This window comes from Sturnira hondurensis, unplaced genomic scaffold (genome assembly GCF_014824575.4).
Source record: "Sturnira hondurensis isolate 20B ecotype Veracruz unplaced genomic scaffold, ASM1482457v3 Scaffold0020884, whole genome shotgun sequence".
Classification (NCBI taxonomy): domain Eukaryota; kingdom Metazoa; phylum Chordata; class Mammalia; order Chiroptera; family Phyllostomidae; genus Sturnira; species Sturnira hondurensis.
Genome location: NW_028093515.1, coordinates 1,495,634 through 1,522,598, shown reverse-complemented (window position 1 = coordinate 1,522,598; position 26,965 = coordinate 1,495,634). Strand labels below are relative to the sequence as shown.

At 42.2% G+C, this 26,965-nt stretch overlaps 1 protein-coding gene across 1 annotated transcript in view; it reads right to left on the bottom strand.

Moving 5' to 3' along the window:
* The window catches only part of TDRD12 (tudor domain containing 12), a 79,805-nt gene that overhangs the window by 40,594 nt on the left and 12,246 nt on the right, over window positions 1-26,965 (bottom strand). Inside the window, exons 5-9 of the mRNA XM_037030819.1 lie at window positions 26,863-26,918; window positions 25,334-25,419; window positions 18,991-19,180; window positions 4,191-4,282; window positions 3,087-3,163 (exon numbers count right to left, since the gene is read on the bottom strand). Of these exons, the coding sequence (XP_036886714.1) occupies window positions 3,087-3,163; window positions 4,191-4,282; window positions 18,991-19,180; window positions 25,334-25,419; window positions 26,863-26,918 (501 nt within the window). The remainder of the gene's footprint in view (window positions 1-3,086; window positions 3,164-4,190; window positions 4,283-18,990; window positions 19,181-25,333; window positions 25,420-26,862; window positions 26,919-26,965) is intronic.

Genomic DNA, 26,965 nt, shown 5'->3' with positions numbered 1-26,965 from the left:
ACAGGAGAGTTTGTTGGAGAGACCCACAGGGTCCTAGAATGTACACAAGCCGACCCGGGAATCAGCACCAGAAGGGCCCAATTTGACTGTGAGTAACCAAGGAAGTGACTGAAAACCGGCAGAGAGTAGAGCAAGTGGCATTGTTCCCTCTCAGACCCCTCCCCCACATACAGCACCACAACACAACTACGTGGGTTGACCCGCCCTGCTGAACACCTAACACTCCTCCCCTTACTACATAACAGGTGTGAAGAGACAAAAAAAAAAAAAGTCCCAAATGAAAGAACACTTCAAAGCTCCAGAAAAAAATACAACTAAGCAATGATGAGATAGGCAACCTATCAGATGCAGAGTTCAAAACACTGGTAATCATGATGCTTCAGAAACTCACTGGGCACTTCAACAGCATAAAAAAGACCCAGGCAGCAATGAAGTTTGCATTATGTGAAGTAAAGAACAATCTACAGGGAACCAACAGTGATGGGAAGGAAACCAGGACTCAAGTCAACAGTTTGGAGCAGGAGGAAGGAAGAAACATTCAACCAGAACAAAATGAAAAAACAAGAACTAAAAAAAATGAGGAGAGGCTTAGGAATTTCCCCCACTGATAACCCTCCAGGACATCTTTAAATGTTCCAACATCCAAATCATAGGGGTGCCAGAAGGAGAAGAGGAAGACCAAGAAATTGAAAACTTATTTGAACAAATAATAAAGGAGAACTTCCCCGTTCTGGCAAAGGAAATAGACTTCCAGGAAGCTCAGAGAGTCCCAGAGAAGTTGGACCCAAGGAAGCACACACCAAGGCACATCATAATTACATTAGCCAAGATTAAAATGAAGGAGAGAATTCTAGAAGCAGCAAGAGATAAGGGGACAGTCACCTACAAAGGACTTCCCGTAAGACTGTCAGTGGATTTCTCAAAAGAGACTTTACAGGCAAGAAGGGGCTGCAAAGAAGTATTCCAAGTCATGAAATCCAAAGATCTACAACCAAGATTGCTCTATCCAGCAAAGCTTTCATTTAGAATGGAAGGGCAGATAAAGTGGTTCTTAAGATCAAATTCAAGGAGTTCATCATCACCAAGCCCTTATTATACAAAATGTTAAAGGGACTTATCTAAGAAAAAGATAAAAAATGTGAACAGTAAAATGATAAAAACCTCAGAGCTATTAACAACCAAACCTAACAACAACAACAACAAAACCTAAGCAAACAACAGAACAGAATCACAGAAACAGAGACCACATGGAGGGTTATCAGTGGGGGAGTGGGTGGGGGAGGAGGGACAAGGTACAGAGAATAAGTAGCATAAATGGTAGGTACTAAATAGACAGCGACAGGTCAAGAATAGTACAGAAAATGTAGAAGCCAAAGAACTTATATGTATGACCCATGGACATGAACTAAAGGGGGGGAATGTGGGTGGGAGGGGGTGTGCAGGGCGGAGGGGAATAAAAGGGGGGAAATGGGACAAGCGTAATAGCATTGTCAATAAAATATATTTTTAAAAAAGAATTTTTTGCAAATACAAACTAAAAAAATGAAAATTTTAGAACTAAAAAAATATATATAAAACAAAAAATTCACCAGATATAGGCTCAACAGCAGAATGAAGATGACAAAAAGATCAATTAAGAATAGAAAGGCAAAATTATTTGTCTGAAGAATAGGAAGAAAAAAGGCTGAAAAAATAAACAGAGCCTTAGGGACCTTTGGGACAGCACCAAAAGGTCTGACATTTGTCTCATCAATCTCAAAAGGACAGGAGAAGAGATGGGTGTAGGAAATATACTTGTAGAATGGCTGCTGAATATTCCCCAAATTTGATGGAAAACAGAAACCTACAAAGAACACTAATGAACTCCAAGCACAAAAAACATGAGAGAAATGTCACCGAGGCATATAATGAAGTTGCTCCGAACAGCCATAAAGAAAAAACCTTAAAGGCAGTCGGAGGGAAAACACGACACTACATCTGCACTGGGAACAACGCAAAGGAGCAGAGTGTGGGGCAACACCTTTAAAATACGGGGGGAAAAGGATTGTCAATCTAGAGCTATACAGCTAACAAACACAGTTTTTCAAAAAAGAAGCTAAAATAATTTTTCAGACACACAAAAGCTAAAGGAATTCAGCATCAGCAGGCCCGCAACACAAGAAATACTAATGAGGTCCCTCAGGTGGGAGGGAAACGATACCAGATAGAAGCCTGGATCTGGACATAAAGTAGGAAGCATTCATGGTAACTACTTAGGTAAATATTAAAGATTATCTTCTTATTTATTTAAATCTCTCTTAAAGATAACTATTTAAATACAAATGAGTATAGATTCTATCATTAATAACAAACGTAAAAATAAAATATAGGCCCTGGCTGGTGTAGCTCAGTGGATTGAGCACGGGCCTGTGAATCACACGATCCCGGTTCGATTCCCAGTCAGGGCACATGCCTGGGTTGCAGGCCAGTTCCTGGCAGGGGACACATGATACATTGTGTGTCCTCGGCAGAGGCAACCATACACTGATATTTCTCTCCTTCTCTCCTTCCCTTCCCCTCTAAAGATAAATAAATAAAATATTTTAAAAAATGTATAACAACAGTAGCACAAAGTCCAGAAAGAGAGAAATGAAAGCACGCTGTTTTAAGATCCTACAGTATGGACCAGGTGGTACAGTATTACATCCTGTCTGTGACCTTTTTATTACCACTGACACAAATGTTAATGAGGACAGGGTTACAGTCCAGTCTTTGATACTCATATTCAAGGGGATAACCACCACCAACTCCTTCCCACCAAACAGCGCTGCCTGCTGGCCCACATCTGGCCACACCTCTCACCAAGACGGCCTCGCTGCACCTGTCCTGTGACAACTCTGTCTCACAAGGAAACAGGGACTCTACAGCCAATCCCAGTTTCCGGTCAAGTGTGCTGCTAACCAGTTCTCACATTTTTCTTAAATTAATATATGTTTAACCAAAATTTCCAGGGCCAGTTTTTGAAGTTGAATACTTTCCTACCATCGATCTTATACAAAACAGCATTACACTTAAGATTTCAGTCACACTGAAATTGCAAATCATACCTGGGTGCTGGTATATCTGGATCAGCATATATGGTTACGCCTCTTTTCACTGGCCAGTATATGGAAGATTCAACACCCTGTAAAAACAAATTTTTCCAGAAAAAAAGATATTGGCTAGCAAAACAGAGATTCTTGAGGAATCAAAATTCCAGGGAATGTTCCTTATCAACATCCATCTTGGACAATTTTCAGGCAACACAGATGTGGAGAAACAAAGAACTGACGGTATGACTGCTACACCCACTAGACTGACGTGGCCACGTGGCCAGGAGCTGGCACTCAGGTCTTCAAACCGTCCTGCCATCGCCTTCACCAATCTTGTCAAAGGGACAGGAAGGGTAGGTCAGTCTTGAACTTAACTATTATAGTGTCCCATGGTCCCAGGTTTTTACACCCTTGTTACAATAAGGACAAATACCAGATTTGTACAGAGGCCACTAGGCCAAGCACAAGGGGGGACCTGGAGTTCTTGTTCTTTTGAAATAGAGCAAAAAAGCAAACTATATTTTCTCATGAAAGAAACTACCCTAGCTAAGGATTTTTTAAAACAGAAAACATTTTTGAGTCCTAGATTTTAAAAGATAATACTCTATTTGTTCAAAGATTTTACTCATTTATTTTTAGGTAGAGGGAAGAGGAGAGAGAAACAGAAACATGAATGTGTGGTTGCCCCTCACATGACCCCCACTGGGGACCTGGCCCACAGCCCAGGCCTGTGCCCTGACTGTGAACTGAACTGGCAACCTTGGTTCACAGGCTGGCACNGAAACTACCCTAGCTAAGGATTTTTTAAAACAGAAAACATTTTTGAGTCCTAGATTTTAAAAGATAATACTCTATTTTTTCAAAGATTTTACTCATTTATTTTTAGGTAGAGGGAAGAGGAGAGAGAAACAGAAACATGAATGTGTGGTTGCCCCTCACATGACCCCCACTGGGCACCTGGCCCACAGCCCAGGCCTGTGCCCTGACTGTGAACTGAACTGGCAACCTTGGTTCACAGGCTGGCACTCAATCCACTGAGCCATACCAGCCAGGCCTAAAAGAGAATATTCTAAAATTAACATTACATGACCTTTATGTTTAATGAACATTTAAAAACACCTGATTTACATCTTTTAAAGAGATGCACTGTTGTTTCTCTTCAGATTTTTTTGTAGGTGAACCACTCAAGGAATCCATTTTACATTTTATAGTTTTATCTGAAAAATAAAAAAAATTAATAAAAGTGTTATTAGTAAATGGTAAATAGGACAAAGGAATTATAATTTAAAAGTATAATAATGAAATCTTAATACATAAAATTATTATGAAATAGGGTTCTATTATGAAATAGGGTTCCATATTAAATCTTACTTGAAGAGATTTAATTTTTAAAACTTGTTTCAACCATTATTTAAAAAATGCTTGCTTAAAAAATTCCTTTACTGTCTTACTAAGAACATAGTTTATACACAAATTAAACATAATTTACTGCCATAACTTGGCACACACTACTTTCCAAAGAGGGCCATAACACGGCTCTCACTGAGAAACGAGCTCTGCATTCCTTTCTCACGAGCTGGACGGGCTTACCACCAACACTGAAGTGGCATTATGTGACTTCTGAAGCTGGATCACGGAAGTGTCATGTACTGTGACTTGCTCTCCTGGATGCCCACTCCTGAAACCTGGCCAACATGCTGTGAGGAAGTCCAAGCAACCACACAAAAAGGCCACTGTAACTACTGCACGTGACAGGCCAAGTTGAAGTCCCCCTCAAAAGCATCCACTGCCAGACGTAAGACTGGGTAAGTCTTCAGATGAAATCAACTGTCTAGTCACAACCAGCTTTTGGAACTGCAGAAACAGACGGAAAGCTTTCCTGCTGGGCCTGTCCTGAATTCCTGAACACAGAATCCACGAGCCTTACAGAACGGTTGCTTTATACCACTAAATATTATAAAGCGTTAGTTATATAGCAACAACTGGAATACCAATTATAAGTCAGTTTCAGCAATGGTTCGGGATCACAATTTTGCATCTCACTTCTTAACAGCCCAGGGAATATAAAAGATGTTATAAAACAGGCTGAGTCTGAATTACCAGAAGGTGCAAAGTTCTGAAAATTCTTTCAAATATCTTTATCTTAAATTTTGGCATTAACTCCTAATCAGATGCATCGTTGGTGAGTGTTCTTCCATTCAGTGGGTCGTCTTTCCATTTTGTTGATGGTTTCCTGTGCTGTGCAAAACCTTTTTAGTTGGAGGTAGTCCCGTTTGTTTATTTTTCCTTTTGTATCCCTTGCCTGAAGAGACATATCAGAAGAAAAATATTGGTACCAGAAATGCCCATGATTTCCCTATGTTTTCTTCCAGGATCTTCATGGTTTCAAGTCTAACATTTAAGCATTTAATCCACTTTGAGTTTATCCTTGTGTGTGGTGAAGGCAGGGGGCCTAGTTTCACTATGTTGCACAGATCTGCCCAATTTTCCCAACACTAATTATCGAACAGACTACCTTTACCTCATTGCATGTTCTTGCCTCTTTCATCAAATATTAATTGACCATAATGACGTGGGTTTAATTTCTAGGCTCTCCATTCTGTTTCATTGATCTCTGTGTCTGTTTTTATGCCAGTACCATGCTGTTTTCATTACTATGGCCTTGTAGTATAGTTTGATATCAGGTAGCCTGATGCCTCCAACTTCATTCTCCTTTCTCAAGATTACTGTGGCTATTTTGGATCTTTGTGGTTCCATGTAAGATTTTGGAATATTTGTTCTAGTTCTGTGAAATACATCATTGCTATCTGATAGAAATTGTGTTGAATCTACAGATTGCTTTGGGTACTACAGACATTTTAATGATGCTAATTCTTCCTATCCATGAACACTATACATGCTTCCACTTATTTGTATCTTCTTCAATGTCTTTCTTCAGTCTTATGTTCCCAAGTAGAGGTCTTTTACAACCTTCGTTAAATTTACTCCTGGGTAATTTTTTTTGAAGCAATTGTGAGCAAGATTGTTTTCCTAGTTTCCATTTATGGTAATTATTGGTATTTAAAACTGCAGTGATTCCTGGATATTTATTGTGTATACTGCTATTTTACTGGATTCATTGATGCGTTCTAACAGGTTTTTGGTAGGGTTTTCTATATACAGTACCATCTTATCTGCAAATGAGTTTTACTTCTTCCTTCACAACTTGGATACCTTCTTGGATACCTTTCTTCTTGACTGATTGCTGTGGCTAGGACTTCCAGAACTATGTTAAACACAAGTTTTAAAAGTGGACATCCCAGTCTTATTCCTGATTTTAAGGGAAACATTTGTCATTTTTGCCCATTGAGTATGATGTTGGCTGTGGGTTTTTTCACACATGGCCTTTACAACACTGAGGTATGTTCCCTCTATTCCCATTTTGCTGGGAGGTTTTTTTTCAATCATCATAAATGGGTGCTCAATTTTATCAAATGCTTTTTCTGCATCTATTGATAGAGTCATATGGGAAAATTTTTTCTTTTTTTTAATCCTCACTGTAAGACATTTTTTTCCATTGCTTTTAGAAAAAGAAGAGAAAAAGAAAAACACTAATGCAGGACAGAAACATTGATTGATTGCCTTCTCAAAGGCACCATGACCAGGGATTGAACCCACAACCTGGGTACGTGCTCTGACTAGGAATCAAACCAGTGACCTTTGGTCTACAGGACTACACTCCAACCAACTGAATCACACCAGCCAGGACTCATGTGGCTTTTATTCTTTATTTTGTTTAATCACGTTTACCAATTTGCAGATATTGCACCAAGCTTGCATTCCTGGAATAAGTCCTACTTGATCATGGTGTATAACCTTTTCAATTTATTGCTGGATCTATTTTGTTGAAGATTTTAACACATATGTTCATCAGAGACACTGGCCTATAATTTTCTTCCTTTGTATTGTCTTTATCTGATTTTGCAATTGGGATAATGCAGACCTCATAAAATGAGCTTGGGAGTCTTCCCTCCTTTTGGATTTTCTGGCATGGTTTGAGAGGGACAGGTGTTAGTTCTTTGAATTTTGATAAAATTGACCTGTGCTACCATCCAACCCAAGACACTTGTTTGTTGGGAGTTTTTAAAAAATTACTGCTTCAGTTTCACTAGTTGTAATCTGTCTAATCAGATTCTCTGATTCTTCCTGTTTCAGTTTTGGAAGAGTGTATGTTTCTAGGAATTTATCCATTTCATTGAGATTATCCAATTTTTGGCCATACAGGTGTTCATAATATTTTCTTACAATCTTTGTATTTCTTGGTGTCAAGTGTTACTTCTCTTCTTTCATTTCTGATTTTATTTGTGCTCTCTTTTTCTTGATGAGTCTGGTTAAATGTTTATCTTAAGAGAACCAGCTTTTGGATTCACTGATCTTTTGTATTCTCTCTTTTTTAGACTTTACTTCATTTATTTGTCTTCTAATCTTTATACTTCCTTCCACTAACTTTGGGCTTTGCTTGATGTTCTTTCTCAAGTTCCTTTAAGGGTAAAGCTAGATTGGTTGAGACTCTTCTTGTTTCTTGAGATAAGCCTGTAACTTCCCTCTTAGGCTTTCATTGTGTCCCACAGATTTTGGGTTGTTGTGTTTTGATTTTCATGTATTTGAAGGTATCTTTCCATTTCTTCCTTGACTTCATGGTTAACCCATTCACTGTTTTTTAGCCTCCATGTCTTTGTGTGTCTTCCAGTTTTTATCTTGCGATTGATTCCATACCATTATGGAATCAATACCATTGATTCCAGAAGTTTCATACCATTATGGTTAAAGAAGATGCTTGATGTGATTTCAATCTTCTTAAACTGAGACTTGTTTAGTGACCTAACAGGTGGTCTATCCTGGAAAATGTTCCATGTGCACTTGAAAAGAATGTATATTCTGCTGCTTTGGGGTGAAATGCTCTGAAGACATCAATGAAATTCATTTGATCAGATGTGTCATTAAAGCCACCATTTCCTTGTTGACTTTCTGTCTGGAAGATGTATTACTTCCCATCTTTCCTTGCTATGTCCATCACGATTTGCTTTCCATATTTAGGCTCTCCTATGTTGGGTGCATAAATGTTTAGAAGGATTATATCCTCTTGTTGGATGGCTCTCTTTATCATTATGTAATGTCCTTCTTTCTGTCTTACTAAAGCCTTTGTTTTAAAGTCTATTTTGTGCCCTGGTTGTTATAGCTCAATGGATTGAGCATGGGCCTGTGAACCAAAGGGTCACTGGTTCAATTCCCAGTTAGGGCACAGGCTTGGGTTGTGGGCCAGGTCACTGGGCATGGGAGAGAAAACCACATATTGATGTTTCTCTCCTTCTCTTTCTCCTTCTGTTCCCTTCTCTCTAAAATTAAATTGAAAATCTTTTAAAAAATTACACAATAAAGTCTATTGTGTCAGATATTAACCCATGATATGGGTTAAAGGGACATTGAGAATCCTCCCTGTTTATGCCCAAGCCACGACCTTTATTGTAGGAATGAAATACAGGCGTGCTCTCTCCCAGGGAGAACTGGCCCTTCTCCCCAGGAGGTTTTACTATTTAACTGTTCCTTCAGAAGAACTGGCCCTTCTCCCAGCGGGACCTGTTGGTTACTCAAGTCACACAAGGCCCTTGGCGTGTGGCCACTTTTGTCTAAAACATATTTAACCACAGCCCCTAAAGTGAGTCTTTGGAGAAGGACATTTCACTTGGAACTTCCCCAGTGGGACCCTGAGTGCTGTCTCCAGGGCTCCCTGGCATCCACATGCGGGTGTTGGTGAACTCCCATCTGGTGATGTACGATCTTGATTCTTGCTTTCGCTTTGCTCTTCCCTAATAAACTGCTTAGTTATTCATATTTGACTTCGGGTTTTTATTGTCTGTGAATCCAAACCTCCAAATTAACCGGCCACAGTGTGGCCCTTAACGGCACACCCCTGCAACTCTTTCTTTTCCATCTTCAGAAAATATCTTTCTCCATCCCTTTATTTTTAGGCAGTGTGTATCTTTCAATTCCTGAAGTGGGTCTCTTGGAGGCAGCACATACATGGGTCCTGCTTTCTTATCCATTCAGCTACCCTATGTCTTTTGATTGGAGCATTTAAGCCATTTACAATTACAGTGAATACTGACAGGTACATATTTATTGTCATTTTTTTCTTTTAACTACATTTAATCTTTACTTTTAAACTTACATGATTAACTTGAAATGGACTGTAGAACTAAATGTAAAACCAAAAGTAGAAACAGGGAAAGTAAAGATTTCTTACAGTATACATAAAATCACTAAAATAAAAACTTGATAACTGGGATTTAATAAAAATTAAAAACTTTGCTCTTATAAACATAGTATTAACAAAATAAGCCAGAAAGAGAAAATTCATTCATGATACATGTATCTGGCAAATGATTTATTTTCAAAACATATTAAAAAGTCTCAAAGCGGATAACAACAAAACCCAATCTTTAAAAAAATGGCAAAATACGTGAACAGGAATTTCACAAAAGAAGACAGGCAAACTGCCAATGAACACATGAAAACATGTGAATCCTAAGCAATCAGGAAAGTACTGTTCAATCCAGAAGTCAATCCTTTGCCAACACACCTAATGCACAACACTTGAGAGGCATAGTCAGGTACACACACAGTGAGAACATTGACCTCCCACATACCCTTTCCTTGAGAAGTTCCCTGAGTAATGCTCTAGCCAAAGACACGAACCAAGGGAGATGTCGTTAGGGGGATCCAGCACACAGGCTGCAAATCAAGAGAGCAGTGATGAGGAGCCCCAGTGTTAAATGGGAATAAACGGCAGGAGCAAGTATTTTGTTACAGGAAGTTCAGACAATATCATGATAAGATATCACACATACCAGAATGTGTGAGGTTCAGAAAAATTTCAGTATTGAACCCAAGTCACCCATAACTTTTGGAGAAATAAGGGTAAGGAAAACTGTTTATGTTCTTACTACCACAGACATAAATAAAGTCAGCCAAAATAAAGCTGACATTTAATCAAATGAAGCAAAAACTCTAACTGAGGAGGAACTGTGAGTGCCCCACTTCAGAGAGAGAAAAAATTGCTTGTGTAATTCAAGTAAATGCTAATCCGAAGCAGAAGCCCTGAAGGGCCTGGGAGGAAGGGCTGGGGGAATGTTGGGAAGGGGCTGGCTTGAGCTTCAAAGAGCTGCAGCTGCAGAAAGCGTCCGGACACTGCCACACCACTGCTGCTCACACTGAGTAGCAGGTCAGAGTCGTCTAGGCCACAAACCATGTACAGCGGTACCTCAGTACGTATCGTTAATTCGTTCCAGAACTCACGGGGAGTGGCAAAACCGATGAGTACTGAGCAAGTGACGAGTGATGACACATTCTCTCTTGCAGGGTGGCATCGTGACTCATACATACAAGTTCTAACAAACGTGACAAGCCCCGAACAAGCACCGAGTACTGAAATATTTTTTTCTCATCAAATTCAACGAACACAGGGCTTGACCAGTTCTGAAGCCAATGAGTACCAAGGTATGGCTGCAATCTCCAAGAATGTACATTTGCTAGAAGAGGGACATACCAAGAAAAAAAGAGAACTTTAGAGATATGGTACCAAAGATACTCCCGCTTCCAACCAAGATGAACTCACGGGGACTAAATTTGCCCATTCAAAGAGAAACAAGTGTTAAACCAGCCTAAACACACGAAACAATGCTTTTCAGATATTGGCTACTGGCCAGTGTAGGACAGTGGTCCCTAAGAGCTGGAGGAAAAGGGGATGAGTGCGATGGTAGCCCCAGCTGACTGCCTGGACAGAGCTTCAGGATGCAGAGAAGGGGACACACATGGAGCCTGGCAGTCTCCCTGAATCAAGGACACGGAGACATGGGATCCAAAAATGCCAAGGGGGCTAGAGCACCAGAAAGGGAAGAGCCGTGGGGAGAGCGAGTTCCACAGATCTACAGCTCAGTTCTAATGCCCACTGAATCCAACCTCAACAGCAGGGGCCAGAAAACTACTTCATGAAAAATCAGGCGTTCACACAAAGGGTCAACCGTAGGGTCCCACGTGCAAGTCTGCACGCGGCGAGACACGGAGATACGGAGGACTTGGCTTCAGCTCCCATCGCAACCTCGACCACAACCTCAGCCTCAACCCCAGCGACACAAGCCTCACTGAACAGCTGGATAAAGGGCAGATCAGAAAGGCAGTGGAAGCTCCGCTGCCACATTCCCGGTCCAGGAAAAATGCGAATGGATTGCTTTGGAACGAGAAAGAACATTTTTTTAATGGTGGTATTATGGAAAATTCCAAGGAAAGAACTAAGGGTCAGACTGCCCTTACCTCAAGGTATTCCATCACATTTAGCAGATATCTATTTATTTACTAAGGATGAACCCAATATAACACCTGAAAAGACAGAACCGTTTTATAAGATGCTTTTAAACAACCATGGAGTTAAAACCATTTCTCAGATTATCCCCTTCCAAACTTTATAAAAGGAGTACAAAGCCTACGAGGCCAGACTCCACCTCCTGGGTAGTTTGGTCCTCTTCCTGACCGATGTAAGAATCAAGCAGTTCTGACCCTCACACCTTGGGAGACATTCCTGTGAGAGAAAGAAACTTCCAGTACCTGTAAACCTTAAAGCCAAGAATATTTCCAAAGAGGTTCTTGATTTCCAAAGAGATCCACACATCGATAGGTGGAACTGCCTTAAACGTCTCTGAAAGTGGTCCCTGCAGCACTATACACATCGATCATACTGGAACGAAGGCTGAGCACATCACTGAAAACATGACGAAACGCTTTCACTGACACTGCGGGAGAAGCGGGAGAGTGTGAAACTCGCGTGTGCAGAAACTGAGAGCTCGGTTGCCCTTCCCGTCTCTTCCTCATTTGTCAGCAGTCGGGATGAAGCCAAAGGAGTGTGCCCTCCTAGTCAGAAGAAAAAAGAAAATATAAAAGCAAAAAGAATATAATGAAAAATGAAAGGAGAAGAAAAAAAGACAAAAAGCTAATGAAACAGGCTAGAAAGGCTACATCAGCCTTAACCGCAAAGGAGGCGGCCCCTAAAACTAGTGGTCGTCCAGTAAAGGACCCTGGACCCCAGAAGAAAGAGACCCTCAAGCCTGAGAAGAAAGAGCTTTGCAGAGTAAAAGGCCCCTCCCCCAAAAGTGCAAGATAAATTTGAAGAAGAAATGCTGTTACTGGTTCCAAGAGAAGAAACTCCCACCAAAGAAAACATAGAAATACAAAAACATGCCACAGGACAGAAGTCTCCAAAAAAAGGGCCCTGGTCCCAACACACCTCATGGGAAGAAGAGAAAGTCCATTCTGGTTTTACAGACCCCGAAAGCAGCAGAGCCCAAGAGTCCAGGTAAAAGCCCAGGGAAGAAGCCAAGAATCGAAGAAGAAGTGGACAAGGAGAGAAACTCTCGGTTGGGGAAAAAAGACTCAAGACAGACGCCCAAAAGCCAGAGGCCAAGTTCTTCAGTACAGCTGATAAATCTGCAAGGAAAGCTCCCCACATGCACAAACAATGGCCCCCAAACCCCAAAGTGCTCCCGTCAACTTAAAAGTCAGGGACTCAACCAGGAGGAAACGTCAGAGCTGTCTGGAAAGCTTTGGAGAATACTAGGTCTTGTCACAACTTTCTCCAAGAGTGAGGCCTCAACTTAAATGTGTTTAAAACCCGGACAAGTGATTCTGATGTGTGTTCGTGGGTGTAAGACCAGTCGTTTGAATCCATGTTTCAAATTGCTCTTCTGTGTATTTGACAATAAGTAGAAAATACAGTGCTTTCATAAACTATTCCATATCTTGTTTAAAAAAAAATCAGACAGTAAGTTTTTTAGGCGTTGTGGGTCTCTGTCGCGACTACTCAACCCTGCCACTTAACGTGAAAGCAATCACAGACTTAGGTAGACAAACAGCAGGGGTACATTCAATAAGCTTATCTGTGGGTGCAAATTTGAATTTCTTATACTTTTCATATATCAGAAAATATTCTTTTGATTTTTTAAATCATTAAGGAATGGAAAAAGTACTAGCGTATATGTACAGGTTATAAAAAAAACAGTCACAGGCCAGATTTGGCCTATAGGCTACAGTTTACTAACTCCTACTCTAAATAACGATACCCAAGATTTTTAGCTGGGCATGTAGCAATCCGAAAGGAAGGCAACATCCCAGGCCCTCCTGTCCAAATGACATGGCTACGTGAGAGAGTTCTGGTCAAAGACATGGGACAAATTGTTGTGGAGCCTTGGCTGGTTGGTTAGAACATTGTTGCCATATGTCAAGATTACGAGTTTGATCGCTGGTAAGAACACACATGAGAATCAACCAATGACTGCATAAACAAGTGCAATAACAAAGCAAGGGCGTGCTCGCTCTCCCCCCCCCTCTATATATGTGTATATATATATAAATTTTAAAATCCCTGAGGAAGATGAGCACGTCAGCAGCACTACAAATGACAGCAGCAGCACACAGGAAAGGGCTGTGCTCTGAGGACCCACCTGCACTCTAGCACACATTCAGTAATTAAACTTCTCTTGTTTCAAAAGAGGGGGTGGGGAAGGAGACACAGAAGAAGAGAGAAAATGCTAAGTATTCTGGGTTAGTATCACATATAGGATCAAAACATACGACAACAATGCACAAAGGAGGGAAGAGAATGATGAGTAAAAATATGTGCTATAAACCCTAAAGAGCCCTGGCTGGTGTAGCTCAGTGGATTGAGCACAGGCCTGCGAACCACAGGATCCTGGTTCAATTCCCACTCAGGGCACATGCCTGGGTTGCAGGCCAGTTCCCTGCAGGCCAACTCCCAGCAGGGGACGCATGAAAGGCAACCGTACATTGATGTTTCTCTCCCTCTCTCCTTCCCCTCTAAAGATAAATAAATAAATAAAATCTTTAAAAAATAAAAAAAATAAACCCTAAAGAAACCACTGAAAGCACAAAACAAAGTCAAAGCTAACACACTAACAAAGAACACGTGATAGAAGCACAAAGGTACAAACATAAAATCCAAAAGAAGTCAGAAAAATAGGGGACAGGGAACAAAGTACACATGGGTTAGATAGAAAACTAATAGATGGCCATTTTAAACCCAAAACTTCAATAAATTACATTAAAAACAAATTATTTAAACAAGCCAATTAAAATGCAGAAAGAATATAAAATGCAAGACCCAGCTATGCCTGCCTGCAAGAAACACCCTTGAAATATAAAGAGTGAAACAGGTTAAAAGTAAAAGGACAGAAAAAAGATGCCCTGTGCTAACATCAATCTAAAATCTGGAGGGGCCACGTTAATGCCAGACAAAACAGACTTCGGCTCAAAGAGTATCTGAGATCAACAAGGTCATTAAATAATTATGACACAGAGATCAATTCATCAAAAAGACATACAAATTCTAAACCTTTATGCTCCTAAATAACAAAGTTCCAAAATGTATAAAGCAAAACTGGCAAAGCCGAGAGAAGAAATAAATTATATGGCTGGGGCTCTCAGCTCCCTCTCTCAAGAGCCGCTAGAGCAGCCGACAGGAAACCAATGACAGAGACCTGAGTGACACTGCCAACCAAATGACCCAGAAAGAGCAGAATATATATTCTTCTCAAGTACCCACAGAACACTTTCCTAGAGAGACTACAATCTGGGTGTGAAAACGAATAAAGGAAACACCACCTAAAAGGGAAACGGGATGCCTGGAGGGGAGCTCTCACGCATCACCCCCTGACATCCATTACACACCCCACCAGAACGAGACATCCATTACACGCCCCACCAGAACGAGACATCCATTACACGCCCCACCAGAACGAGACATCCATTACACACCCCACCGGGAAAAAGCCATCGTACCTCACATTTCCGTCAGGAAGTGTCTCTACGTTACTGCCTGAGCAGGAGGAACGAAGATTTTCCCACTTATCCAGCAACCAGGGCAGCTACTGAGCACCACCACAATTCAGCCAATGACAAGCCATAACCACACTGAATTCTCGCTTCCCTACAATGAACTTTCATTCAAAGCACCCTTTCCCAACGTCCTCATTTTCCTCTATAAAGTAACATTCCTCTCCTCTGCTTGCTGGACTTGTCTATAAGTCTTGTTATAGCATGCTTGTCCAGAATTGCTATTCTCTGCTATTCTCAAATAAACCCATTTTACTGGTAAAACAACTGGCCATTTTATTATTAAGATCAATGTAGGTCATAATACAAGTCTCAATAAATTTTTAAAAAGTTGAATCATACAGGTATATGATACCAAATTGGGAATCTGGAATAATTTAAGGAGTCAGCAAAGACAGACAACGTAAGTATAAAAAAGAAAAGCCAGTCCTAGTAGAATGTTTCAGTTTCGGGGGGCGGGGGGGGGGGCGGGGAGGGAGGGAGAGAGGAGAAAAGCCATTGACAGCTCCATGAAGGACTGGGGCAGACTCCTGGGCACAGACAGCAGAGTGGTAGTTGCCGGCGGGGAGGCGATATGGGGGGACTGGGTAGGGAAGGTGAAGGGCACACTGGTAGGGACAGAGTGGTCACAGGGTTGTGAGGTACAGCCTGGGGAATATTTTCAACAATGTTGTGATGGCTGCACACAGTACCAGGTGATGCTAAAGGTATGAAGGGAATATTTTGTGAAGTGTGTGGCTGTCTGGCCACTACACTGTACACCTAGGCTGGTGTAAAATGGCATTAAATATGAACTGTAATTGAAAACTAAAATTAAGATAACCAAGGAAAGACAGAAGAAATCATTTCACCACAATGAGACTGGTAGGGAGGGCACAGGAGGCATGAGAGGGCTGGCTGGGCTCCCACGGGTGGCAGCTGAAGGTCCGAAGGGGTATTTCAGCAGCCAGGGGTTCCTCCTGAGAAGTGTGGGGTCTTAATGCCAAGCTGGGCTCCCCAGCCCACAGAACCAGAGCTGGGAAAGGAACCCAGACAACACCCAGCTGTGAAAGGCAGCAGGGGTTCTGTCTGCCAGGGAGAGACGCTGGAAACTCAAGAGAGCCTCTTAAAGGGCCAACACACCAAATTTTGTTTGCAGCCACTTACCCTGGGCTCCAGCAGAGGGAGGGCAGAGTGGACTAGAGACACATGAGGGGAGTCTGGGGTGGGTGGATCTGGGAGACAGCCGAAGGAAGAGCCACCAGGGTCCCTGCGCTGAGTCGCAATGCTGCAGAAGCCACCTCTCTCAGGCAGAGCACTCCCCGCAAGCCGCATCAGTCTGAGGAGAAGCCATAGCGCTGCCCTATGGAACTTCAGCTGGGCTGTTGAGTACAGCTTGAGGCTACACAACTGATTATGTTTAACAACAAAGGTGGACCTCTGGGGGCTCTGAGACTTTAGCTGACCCTTCCCTAGGCCCGGAGCTGATAAAAGCCCACCTAGCTGTGGAGCCTGGTTCTTTCTGCACACACACAGGCCCAGCAGATGAAGCCACACTTTGTGGATTGATTACAGCTCCAAACAGGTTGCTCAGGGCCACACACCAGGATCCTCTGACAAAAGCCTGCACCACAGTGTTTGCAGATCTACCTAATGCATAGAAACAAATATAAAGAGGCCTCCCAAGTGGGAAGACAAAGAAACCAGTCCGAATGAAAGAACAAGACAGAGGAAGAGCCAGGGACCCTAGGGGTGGTGAGAGCCCCTCTGTAACAGAGGTCAAGACACCGTCCAGACAGGTAAGTCTAGGGAGAGCAAAATAATCAGAGGTATTTAAAAATTTGGAGAGAAGTGCCAAAATAAATGACTAAGAAAACAGCCTGGAAAAGAGAAAAATGACTTTTTATTATAGCCTTTCTGTATTATTTAACTATTTAACCAGGTATTAAAAAGTACCATACTCTGGCTCTGGCAGGTATGGCTCAGTGGATTGAGCACCAGCCTGCAAACCAAAGAGTTGCTGGTTCGATTCCCAGTCAGAGCACATGCCTGGGTTGTGGGCCAGATCCCCAGGAGGGGGTGCACAAGAGGCAACCACACACTGATGTTTCTCTCCTCCTCTTTCTTCTTCCCTTCCCCTCTAAAATGAAATAAAATCTTTTTTAAAAACTTAAAGTATTAAACTTTGATTAAAAAATAATATAATGCAAATTCACAGGGAAGTACCAAAAATTTAGCTTACAAGGAAAAAGAAATCTTTTCTTGGATAAGTAACATTTAATAATTTTGTTTTTTACAGACAGTCCAGTAAAATCCCACATTAGCTCTCTAGTTTACCATCAACTGTTTCCTTTTCAAAGACATGCATAGTTGATTCCTACACTGACTGTAATACAGAAGAGTAGGACACAATGACTGTCCAGCGATCTGGGGCTACTTAAAATAATGATGACATACTCATACAATGGAAAGCTCTGCAAAGATTAAACATGATCTAAATGCCTGGTGTTTTCCTGCTCCAGTAAAAATGAAAGGAACACGAACAGAAAAGTTACATTTGCACCAGGGGCTCCTGTCAGCAGGAACTCTCATCCAGAACTCTACGGGAGGCATATCAGAATCGGGGGTGAGGCCATGGGTACCAGCATCGGCCACAGGCACTGGGCCATGCCACCTCGGTACATGGATGGCCCACATACCAATTCAGTGGGACAGGAGTGATACCTCCCCATATCACACAAGAGGCAATGGGACTGACATCCCGATAGTGTCATGTCAGACCCCATACCCTTAAACCCATGTGATACTGGACACATCTGACCTAGAAAGAAGTCCAGCCACATATTATGTGAAAAACACCACGCAGAGGTATGTATGTATAGTAGGACCCCATTCCTGCAAAACAAAAATTGCATGCACACCCTCACATCTGAAAACCTATGGGAAAAAACACTCTAAAATTTTAATAAGTGGGTATTAAAAATGACAGGTATTTGAAATTTTTATTATTTGTATTTTTCTATGATGAGCAACATTACCAAGTTAATGAAAAATAATTTTAAGTGTAGGAAATATTTTAGTCGACTAAAGCTTTATTTAGTTGAGGTTTACTTACTATGACTGTATGTGAAACATTATACCCATAGGTATACATACACCCAATGCAATAATAAAACCGCGTGGGAAGTACCACTGAGGGTGAGTCAAGCATCAAAGATGCCAGCAGATTCTAACCTTGTCCAACAATTCCAATTCATTTAGTATCTTGGAGATACAAAATTAAAGACCAGGTGTTTCTGTCCTCATGAAGTCTCTCTCTTATTTGTATGCATCCTGCTACACAAAATAAAAGCCAATCATAAACGCGTCTGCGTGCTCTGAGGATAAAGAACAATCACTGGTCTGGCTGGAGTAAACCAGTCCCACTCGAATGCGCACCTGTTACACTCCTTACGTCACGGTCGAACCTGTAAACACGGACCGCGAGGCAAATCACCCTCGTCAGCCAGACATCATGCACTGGCTCCATTAAGTTAAGAAAAAAGAGATTTTACCACATCCCTTCGAAGCAAGCCTTACAATCTTCGCATCATTAAGAAGAATGTTCTTTATGCTGCCTACGAACTGAAGCGAGCAGTTTGACTGACTCTTCTCACACCGTTGTGACAATAACGAGTTCTTTATAAAAGTTTCTAAAACTGTCAATAAACCAAACCCTGTCTTGGTAGTACCTTTGAATTATGAACATGCGGACTTCTGAAAACATAACTCCATGTTAATAAGAAATTGAGAATAGTTTTCTCCTGTTCTCGTAAAAACAAACTTCAGCAGCTTTAGAACCTCAAAACTTGTAACAAACTCACTTTAATTAAAATTAAAATATTAAATGCAGAGTCCAAGTCATCATCTCCATATGGGAAAACATCTACACAACTTCTATCAAAACACTAAGCTGCCTATAAATAAGTTCAAAGGAAATACATATTGGAGCAAAGCTACTCACTTTCAATTCCTTGAGAGTCATTTCCTTGCAAAAACATTGGCCAAAGAGCAAGTGCCGGGTTGAGTTTATTGGGAAAGGACGCTGACTTTATATTCAAGCCTGGTTTCTCTGAAGAATCAAGGTTTTTATTCTCCACGGGTGACACATAACAGGCGAAGTTCTTTGCAACCAGATCATCATTAACACAAACCTGTACAATTTTAAACATTTCATGAGTAATAAGGCAAATATGGTCAAATGACTGTCCAGAAAATATCTCAAAATCAACCCCAAATTTCAGTCTTCAGAAAAACGATTTTATAGAAATAATTTGGTAGAAACTGATCGCCTGGTTGCCGCACTGGTGATGGTAAGCTAGATACTTCTGACCAACCTTCCTGATAAGAAATACAGTAAGAATCTGCATGAAATATAAGAAATATCTTCTGCCCTGGCTGGGATGCTTGGTTGCTTGGAGCACTGTCCCATACACCAAAGGGTTGCAGGTTCAATTCCTGGTCAGGGCACATGTCTAGGTTGTGTGTTTGAGCTGGAGTCAGAGCACGGGAGGCAAATGATCAAACTTTTTGTCACACGGATGCACCCATCTCTCTCTCCCCCGCTCACTCCCTGCCTCTCTCCAAAATCTGCAAGTGAAGAAAAACAAGTATCTTCTCAAAAGCACTAGAGAGCTAACATGATTTTGCCAGGCAAAGATCTGGGGAGAGGGTAAAGACAAAACACAAATCATGAAAGGAAAAACTGATAAATCGGACTTTATCAGAACTTAAAATTTCTGATGTTCAAAAGATACTGTTAAGAACAAGCCAAGGACAGAAGAAAATATTTCTAAATATTATACCTCAGTGGATGTGTACTCAGAATATATAAAGGACTCTCACCCTGACTGGTGTGGCTCAGTTAGTTGGGTGTCAGCCCACAAAGTGAAAGGCTGCCGGTTCAATCCCCAGTCAGGGCACAGATCTGGGCTGCACACTCAGCCCCCAGTCTGGGCTACACACTCAGCCCCCAGTCTGGGCTACACACTCAGCCCCCAGTCTGGGCATGCACACTCAGCCCCCAGTCTGGGCTGCACACTCAGCCCCCAGTCTGGGCATGCACACTCAGCCCCCAGTCTGGGCTGCACACTCAGCCCCCAGTCTGGGCTACACACTCAGCCCCCAGTCTGGGCTGCACAAGCAGCAACCAATCAGTGTTTCTGTCTCACATCCATGTTTCTCTTTCTCTCTCCTTTCTCCACTCTCTAAAAATAAATAAAATCTTTAAAAAATTGAAGAATTCTCAAAACTCATAAAGAAAACGAACAACCCATTAAAATGGGTTGATAATAATCAAAACAGCATGTGGAAGCACTTTGTGTCTAATGGTCTCATCACTGTGCTGTATGCACAAAACCAATACAAATGATACTGAATGGTATCTGTAAAAAAAAGAAGTTTTAAGCAATATGGTACTGGCATGAAAATATCGACATATGGGTCAATGAAACACAACAGAGAGCCCGGAAATAAGCCCACATGTGTAAGTCAATTAATTTATGACAAAGGAGCCAAGAACACACACCAGAGAAAGGACAGTAGTTTCAATAAATGGTGGTGGGGTGGGACTGGACAGCCACATGCAAAAGAATGAAACTGCACCGCTATCTTTTATCACACAAAAAAATTCACTCAAAATGGAGGGAGGACTGAATGTAAGACCTGAAACTATTAAAACTCCTATAAGAAAACCTAGGTGGTAAGCTTCTTGATATCAACCCTGGCGATGATTTTTTTGACATTGAAAACAAAACAAAACAAAGCAAAAATAAATAAGTAGGCCTACACTGAACTAAGAAGCTTCTACACCACAAAGAAAAGCATCAACAAAATAAAAAGACAACCTACTGAACTGGAGAAAATATCTGCAAATCATGTATCTGATGAGGGGTTAACATCCAAAACGTATAAAAACCTCATATAACTCAATAGCAAAAAACACACAAAACAATCCAATTTAAAAATGGGCAGGAGTACCTGAAAATAAAAGAACATGGATGTATCTTAAAACAATGTTGAGTGACACCCAGACACCAGGCAAAATGAGAGAACACCCTGGGACATGGCCCTGTGCCGCCTCTGACAGCTGGAGAAGGGCTGCAGGCCTTATTTTTTATTTTCTGGCAATTAGGACCACATGTATTCATCATGAGTTCTCTCTGCTTTGGTCTGTCTTCTGTGCTTCACCACCCCGAAGTGAGAGCAAGCTCTCATCCACATACAGCTACACACAGGGGAAGAGAAACCTGCTCTTGAAAAGCAAGAAGCAGCAGGTTAGCAGAAAGCTTATTTTTTTAAAAAATACTTTATTATGCCATTACAGTTGTCCCACTGTGCCCCCTTCATTCCCCTCCACCCTGTACAGCCCCTCCCACCCACATTTCCCCACTTTTAGTTCATGTCCATGTGTCACAAGTTCTTTAACTTCTACATTTCCCACACTACTCTTGCCCTCCCTGTTTATTTTCTCCCCACCGTCTATGCTACTTATTCTCTGCACCTTCTCTGTGCTTCTCTTCCTCCCACTCCTGTGTTGCTAACCTTCTATGTAATCTCCATTTGTGTGGTCCCGCTCCTGTTCTAGTTGTTTGCTTAGTTTGCTTTTGTTTTAGGTGTGGCTGTTAATAAATGTGAGTTTGCTATCTCTTTACTGTTCATATTTTTTATCTTCTTTGTCTTAACATTTCATATAAAAAAGGCTTGGTGATGATGAACTCCTTCAATTTGATCTTATCTGAGAAGCACTTTATCTGCCCTTCCATTCTAAATGAAAGTTTTGCTGGATAAAGCAATCTTGGCTGTAGGTCTTTGGATTTCATGACTTGGAATACTTCTTTCCAGCCCCTTCTTTCCAGTAAGGTATCTTTTGAGAAATCTGCTGACAGTCTGATGGGTACTCCTTTGTAGGTAACTGTCCTCTTATCAGTAGGTGCTTCTAAAATTCTCTCCTTCATTTTAATCTTGGCTAATGTAATTATGATGTATTTTGGTGTGTTCCTCCTTGGGTCCACCTTCTTTGGGACTCTCTGAGCTTTCTGGATTTCCTGAAAGTCTATTTCCTTTGCCAGATTGGGGAAGTTCTCCTTTATTATTTGTTCAAGTAACTTTTCCACTTGTTGCTGTTCCTCTTCCCCTTCTGGTACCCCTAAAATTCTAATGTTGGAATGTTCAAAGATGTCCTGGAGGTTCCTAAGCCTCTCCTCATTTTTTTGAATTCTTGTTTTTTCCTTCTTTTCTGTTTGGTTTCTTCCTTCCTTCCTTCTGGTCCACTCCACTGATTTGAGTCCCAGTTTCCTTTCCATCACTATTGGTTTCTTGGGCATTTCCCTTCATTTCAATTAGTTTAGCCTTCATTTGTTCCTCTAACTTGTGACTAAAATCAACCAGTTCTGTGAGCATCCTGATCACCAGTATTTTGAACTGTGCATCTGATAGGTTGGCTCTCTCTTGGTTGCTTAAAGTATTGGTTCTGGGGCTTTGATCTGTTCTTCTGTTTGGGCCATTTTTTTGTCTTGCCATGCCTGTTATGACGAGTGGCAGAGCCTTAGGTGTTCACCAGGGTGGGGCAACCCAGTGGCTAGGTTGTGATGCTGTATGTGGGGGCGGGGTCCGAGAGGGCACAATGGTGCTTGTTCCCCTCTCCCTGGGATTTCAGTGCCCTTCTGCTGCTTCCCACAAGCAAATTGGGCCCTTCTGGTGCTGCTGGTTCCTGGGAGGGTGGGCTTGTGTACATTCTAGGATTCTGTGAGTCTCTCCAAAGAACTCTCCTGTGAAGATGGGAGTCTCTCCTGGCACCTTTTCAATCAGTGTTTTTAGGTTTTATTTCCTGTCGCTGGGGCCCTGGGTTGCACGGTCTGTCTCACTGCCCGTTTTTGCCTGGTTTATCTGCACACAAATGTGTGACTGCAGCGGTCAGCCAACTGCCTTGCGCACTCTGCTCATTTCCTCCCCGAGCCTGGGGTCTGCTAGCCCCGAGCCATTGCCTGCATTCCCGGGTCTGGCTGCCACTGCCTTTTCCTGCTGCAATCCCTCTCCTCCAGCTGCTTACTCTGTCCCTCTTACTGGTCTGGTGGACTGGTTGTTGCACTTCCATACAGTTCAATTTTCTGTCTGTTCTGGTTGTGTTTTTGTTTCTAAATCTTTGTTGTCTTTAAACTTGGTTGTGTGAGGAGGCACAGTGTTTCCACCTACACCTCATCTTGGCCGGAAGTCAAAGAGAGTTTGTTTAAAAGACGTTTCTACATGACTGATCCCACAGCCAACATTTTGACATTTTTACCAGGTAGTAAATAAGTAATGAGAAGTCACAGTAAAATGAACAAAAATGTGGGGGAACTCAAAGTAACAAACTTCAATATAAAAAGTAACAAACTTCACTAAAAATGAGTAACATAACTGCACTGAAGAGGTTAGGGGGAAAAAAGAAACCTAAATTACTCTGGAAAACAGCATTTTGGCTACATTCCATATGGCTTAAGATGGCTTATTTTTTCACAGGAATGAGGGTTAGCAACTCTGAAGTTCACTGATGTGAATACTAGGAGACAGATGTCAGGAATGAGGAAAGGGGAGGTACCGGATTGAAATGAGAGGTACCAGAGCTTTTACTACATGTATAGGTGGACAGATCTGGGGACAAAGGGGGACGTATGTGCACGCGGGTTCGCGTGTAGACAGGTATCTCCTGCCTGTGGGGTGGGCCTACAGTCAACGACACCCCAGCAGCACCAGCCCACACACAGCCCTGATCCTGACATCTAAACCCCATCTGTCACCAGGAGGAAGTTCCTGGAGCAGTGGTTGATTCTAGGCCTGGAACTGGAAAATGACCAAATGAGCCAGGTGCATGCTGTGGAACAGGAAGTAGAGTTTTCAACAATGGTCAGGAACATAAGCTACTTTGAAAAAGCTCCTAATGGACAATTCTGTGACAATTTGAGCAAGAAAATAATGATAGTAATGGATTATATCACCCAGAGTAAAATAAATATTCAGAAGTCAATACTAAGATAAATGAATTATTGAATTAATTAGTAAATGGGGGAGAAGGAATAGTTCTTCCTTATAGAATTCCAATTTAAAATGTAAAAGGCATAATGGAAATGGGCAAACACCACAAAAATAAGCTTTACACACAAGGGTAATTGATGGATATTTGCACAGTCTCCAAGTACCACCCCCCTACAAGATGCTTAATCATCTCAAGAGGAAAAAAAGAGTAACTCTTTGGAGGAAAAACCTAGCAGACACCACCTTACCCAGACAATCAAGGTCAACGTGACTGGCAACGAGCCACACCAACACTGTGAACCTCCTCCTAGGGAGCACTGAGAAGGGCTCCCTGTCACTGCGGTAGCATTCCTGCTACAGCTGTGGAACCTCAATCCAATACGAGAACAAACTGAGTGACAGTCTGCAAAATAACTGGCTAGCACTCTTCACAAGTGTCAAGACGGGGAAAGACTGAGGGACTGTCTCAACAGACTGAGGAGACTAAGGAGACGAGACAGGCAGATGCAATGAGGGATCCTTAACCAGACCCTAGCACAGAGAAAGGAAATTAGTGGGAACACTGGCAAAATGCAAATAAGGTCTGCAGATGTTCTGAAAAGAGTGTTTCTTCAGTGTTAATTTTCTGGTTTTAATCACCGCACCAGGGGTTTGTATGGTTAACATCAGGGGAACCCAGGTAAAGCATATACAAAACCTGGCACTATTTTCACATCTCGTCTGTCATTGTAAAATTATTTCAAAATAAAAAATTTAAATAAATGGGCAGTTTAGATGACCTGTGGGCCCAGGCAGCCCAGGTCGGCACCTCCACCTACCTCCACACTAGGTGCAGAGCTGTACCTGTACCACCCTCCATAAAGGCAAGCAAATGTTAACAGCTTATAACTGGGGTGGGATGGGGTGGTCACGGGGATGCCCACTTTCTTTCTACTTACATTATCTGAATTCTTTACGATGAGCACGTATTACACACAATCAGAAAACTATGAAGGGGGGAAAAACAGTGAACCATACCAAAAGTATTTACAAAACTGATGGCCTCTTTTGAGAAAATAACACTTCATACTCATCACTACAGGAATAACTTCTTACCCATTACTAATTAAAATACTGTCTAAATAAAACACTAAAGTAATTAAAAGAAAACAGTCTCACTAACTTCTGCACAAAGCTTTCCTTGAAAGATTATGAAAATTTCTATGTACATGACATTGTTTCCCTTGATTATTCTTTATTATAATAAAATTGTAAATAATGATAGAATATTTTTAAAATATGATTATTTCACTTACTTTTTCATTTTTTATAGTTACATACAGGTAAACCTCAAAAGTATCTTCTTCCACAGCACATAATTTGGCTTCCACCTGGGTCGTTGCTGAGTGGCACAAAAGAAAACATAAATTAGCTGATATTAAAAGTATATTTGAAACAGTTTGGCCATTTCCCACCTATTAACCTCTGCTGACCACTTAGTAATTAATTATCCAGCACCACAATGTCCAACATCTTCCTCCCACAGGGGGGCCTCAATGCAGGTGTCGGGCTGGGCAAGTCGCGGTGAGTGCTCTCCTGCATGGAGTCAGCCTCGCACCCTCTGTCCCGTCCACAGCCTCCCCTTCCTGCCACCCTGTGTCACCTCCTTGGGCGCAGTGACTCCCAAATCACTTCTCACCAGCCTTTCATCTGAGCCCCCTCTATCTGCCAAATGCCCACGGAGCGGAGCTCTTAGCTACTCTCTGAGACTCACAGTAATCCTAACAGCAGCTCCGTGTGTGGGCACCTCCTGTTGCCCAGAACAAAACACAGTGATGTGTTTTGCCGTGTAAATGCACACTTTTTGCCCAAAATTTTTAGGGAAAAAGAAGGCTGCACATTATACATGGGTATAATGGTTACATAATAATGGACATAATAATCCGTTGTATAAATCACACAAAAACATGGGTGAGCATCATACATGGCAGAACACGGTATTTCCCTCCACTCTTACCATAAGCTTTGAGGGTCACTGTGCAGGTGAAGAGACCAGGCTCAGGGAAGGCCCCACAGGAGCAGCAGGGCAGTATGCAGACCTAAGCACGCTGCCTCCTCCAAACCTCTGTCTCCCAGCATTCCCCAGTGTGCTCACTCAGGGACCAAAACTCCAAAGCCAGCGACCTCGCCCCCCACTGTCCCACTTCTCCCAGGTACATAGCGTCCAGCTGCTCGTTCAACCGGGCAGGGGGGGCAGCAGAGGAGAGGGGCCAGGACACCAGCGCGTACAGGCAGCACCGCAGGCGTTTCACGCCCACTGCTCCTCGGGACAGCCCCAGGAAGCAGGCACAGTTACTTGGCTCTTGACCTCCAGGGGTTAGGACAGGTGCCACAAATGAGAGTCCATGTTACAGTCAACAATATAAAGACAGCACAGTTCAGAGGCGGCCGGTGGCATTCTATACATGTTCACTAGGAATTATGATTACACAGTAACTTAGGTTTTTCACCAACTGTCAGTTCAGCAAAATGTACGTGCAGCTCTTTTGCAGCGCCCCAGCTTCTACGCGAAGAGGCAGTCACTGTTACTGGGTACGGGTCCCTCAGCCCAAACAGCCCCTTTCTAATTTCACCTGTCAATTACCAACGTCCACATCCAGCCCCCAAATTCCAGGGCTGCAGAGTCTCCGTGACATTGGGGTGGAAGAAGCCCTAGGTAACTTACAAACCTACCAGGAGGCTCAACCAGCCAAGCACGCACACCTCAAACCCCTCCCCAACCGAAGGTTAAACCACCTTGGGCATCAGTCCAAAGCAGGCAGCAGAGATTGTGCACTCGCCTCACCTTTTAGAATGTTCTGGAAGTACTGAACAGCTGCAGCATCCCACTTCTTGGCGCGTCTGCAACAGTGCACAGATGCAACTTCATTAAATAAAAATTGAGGTTA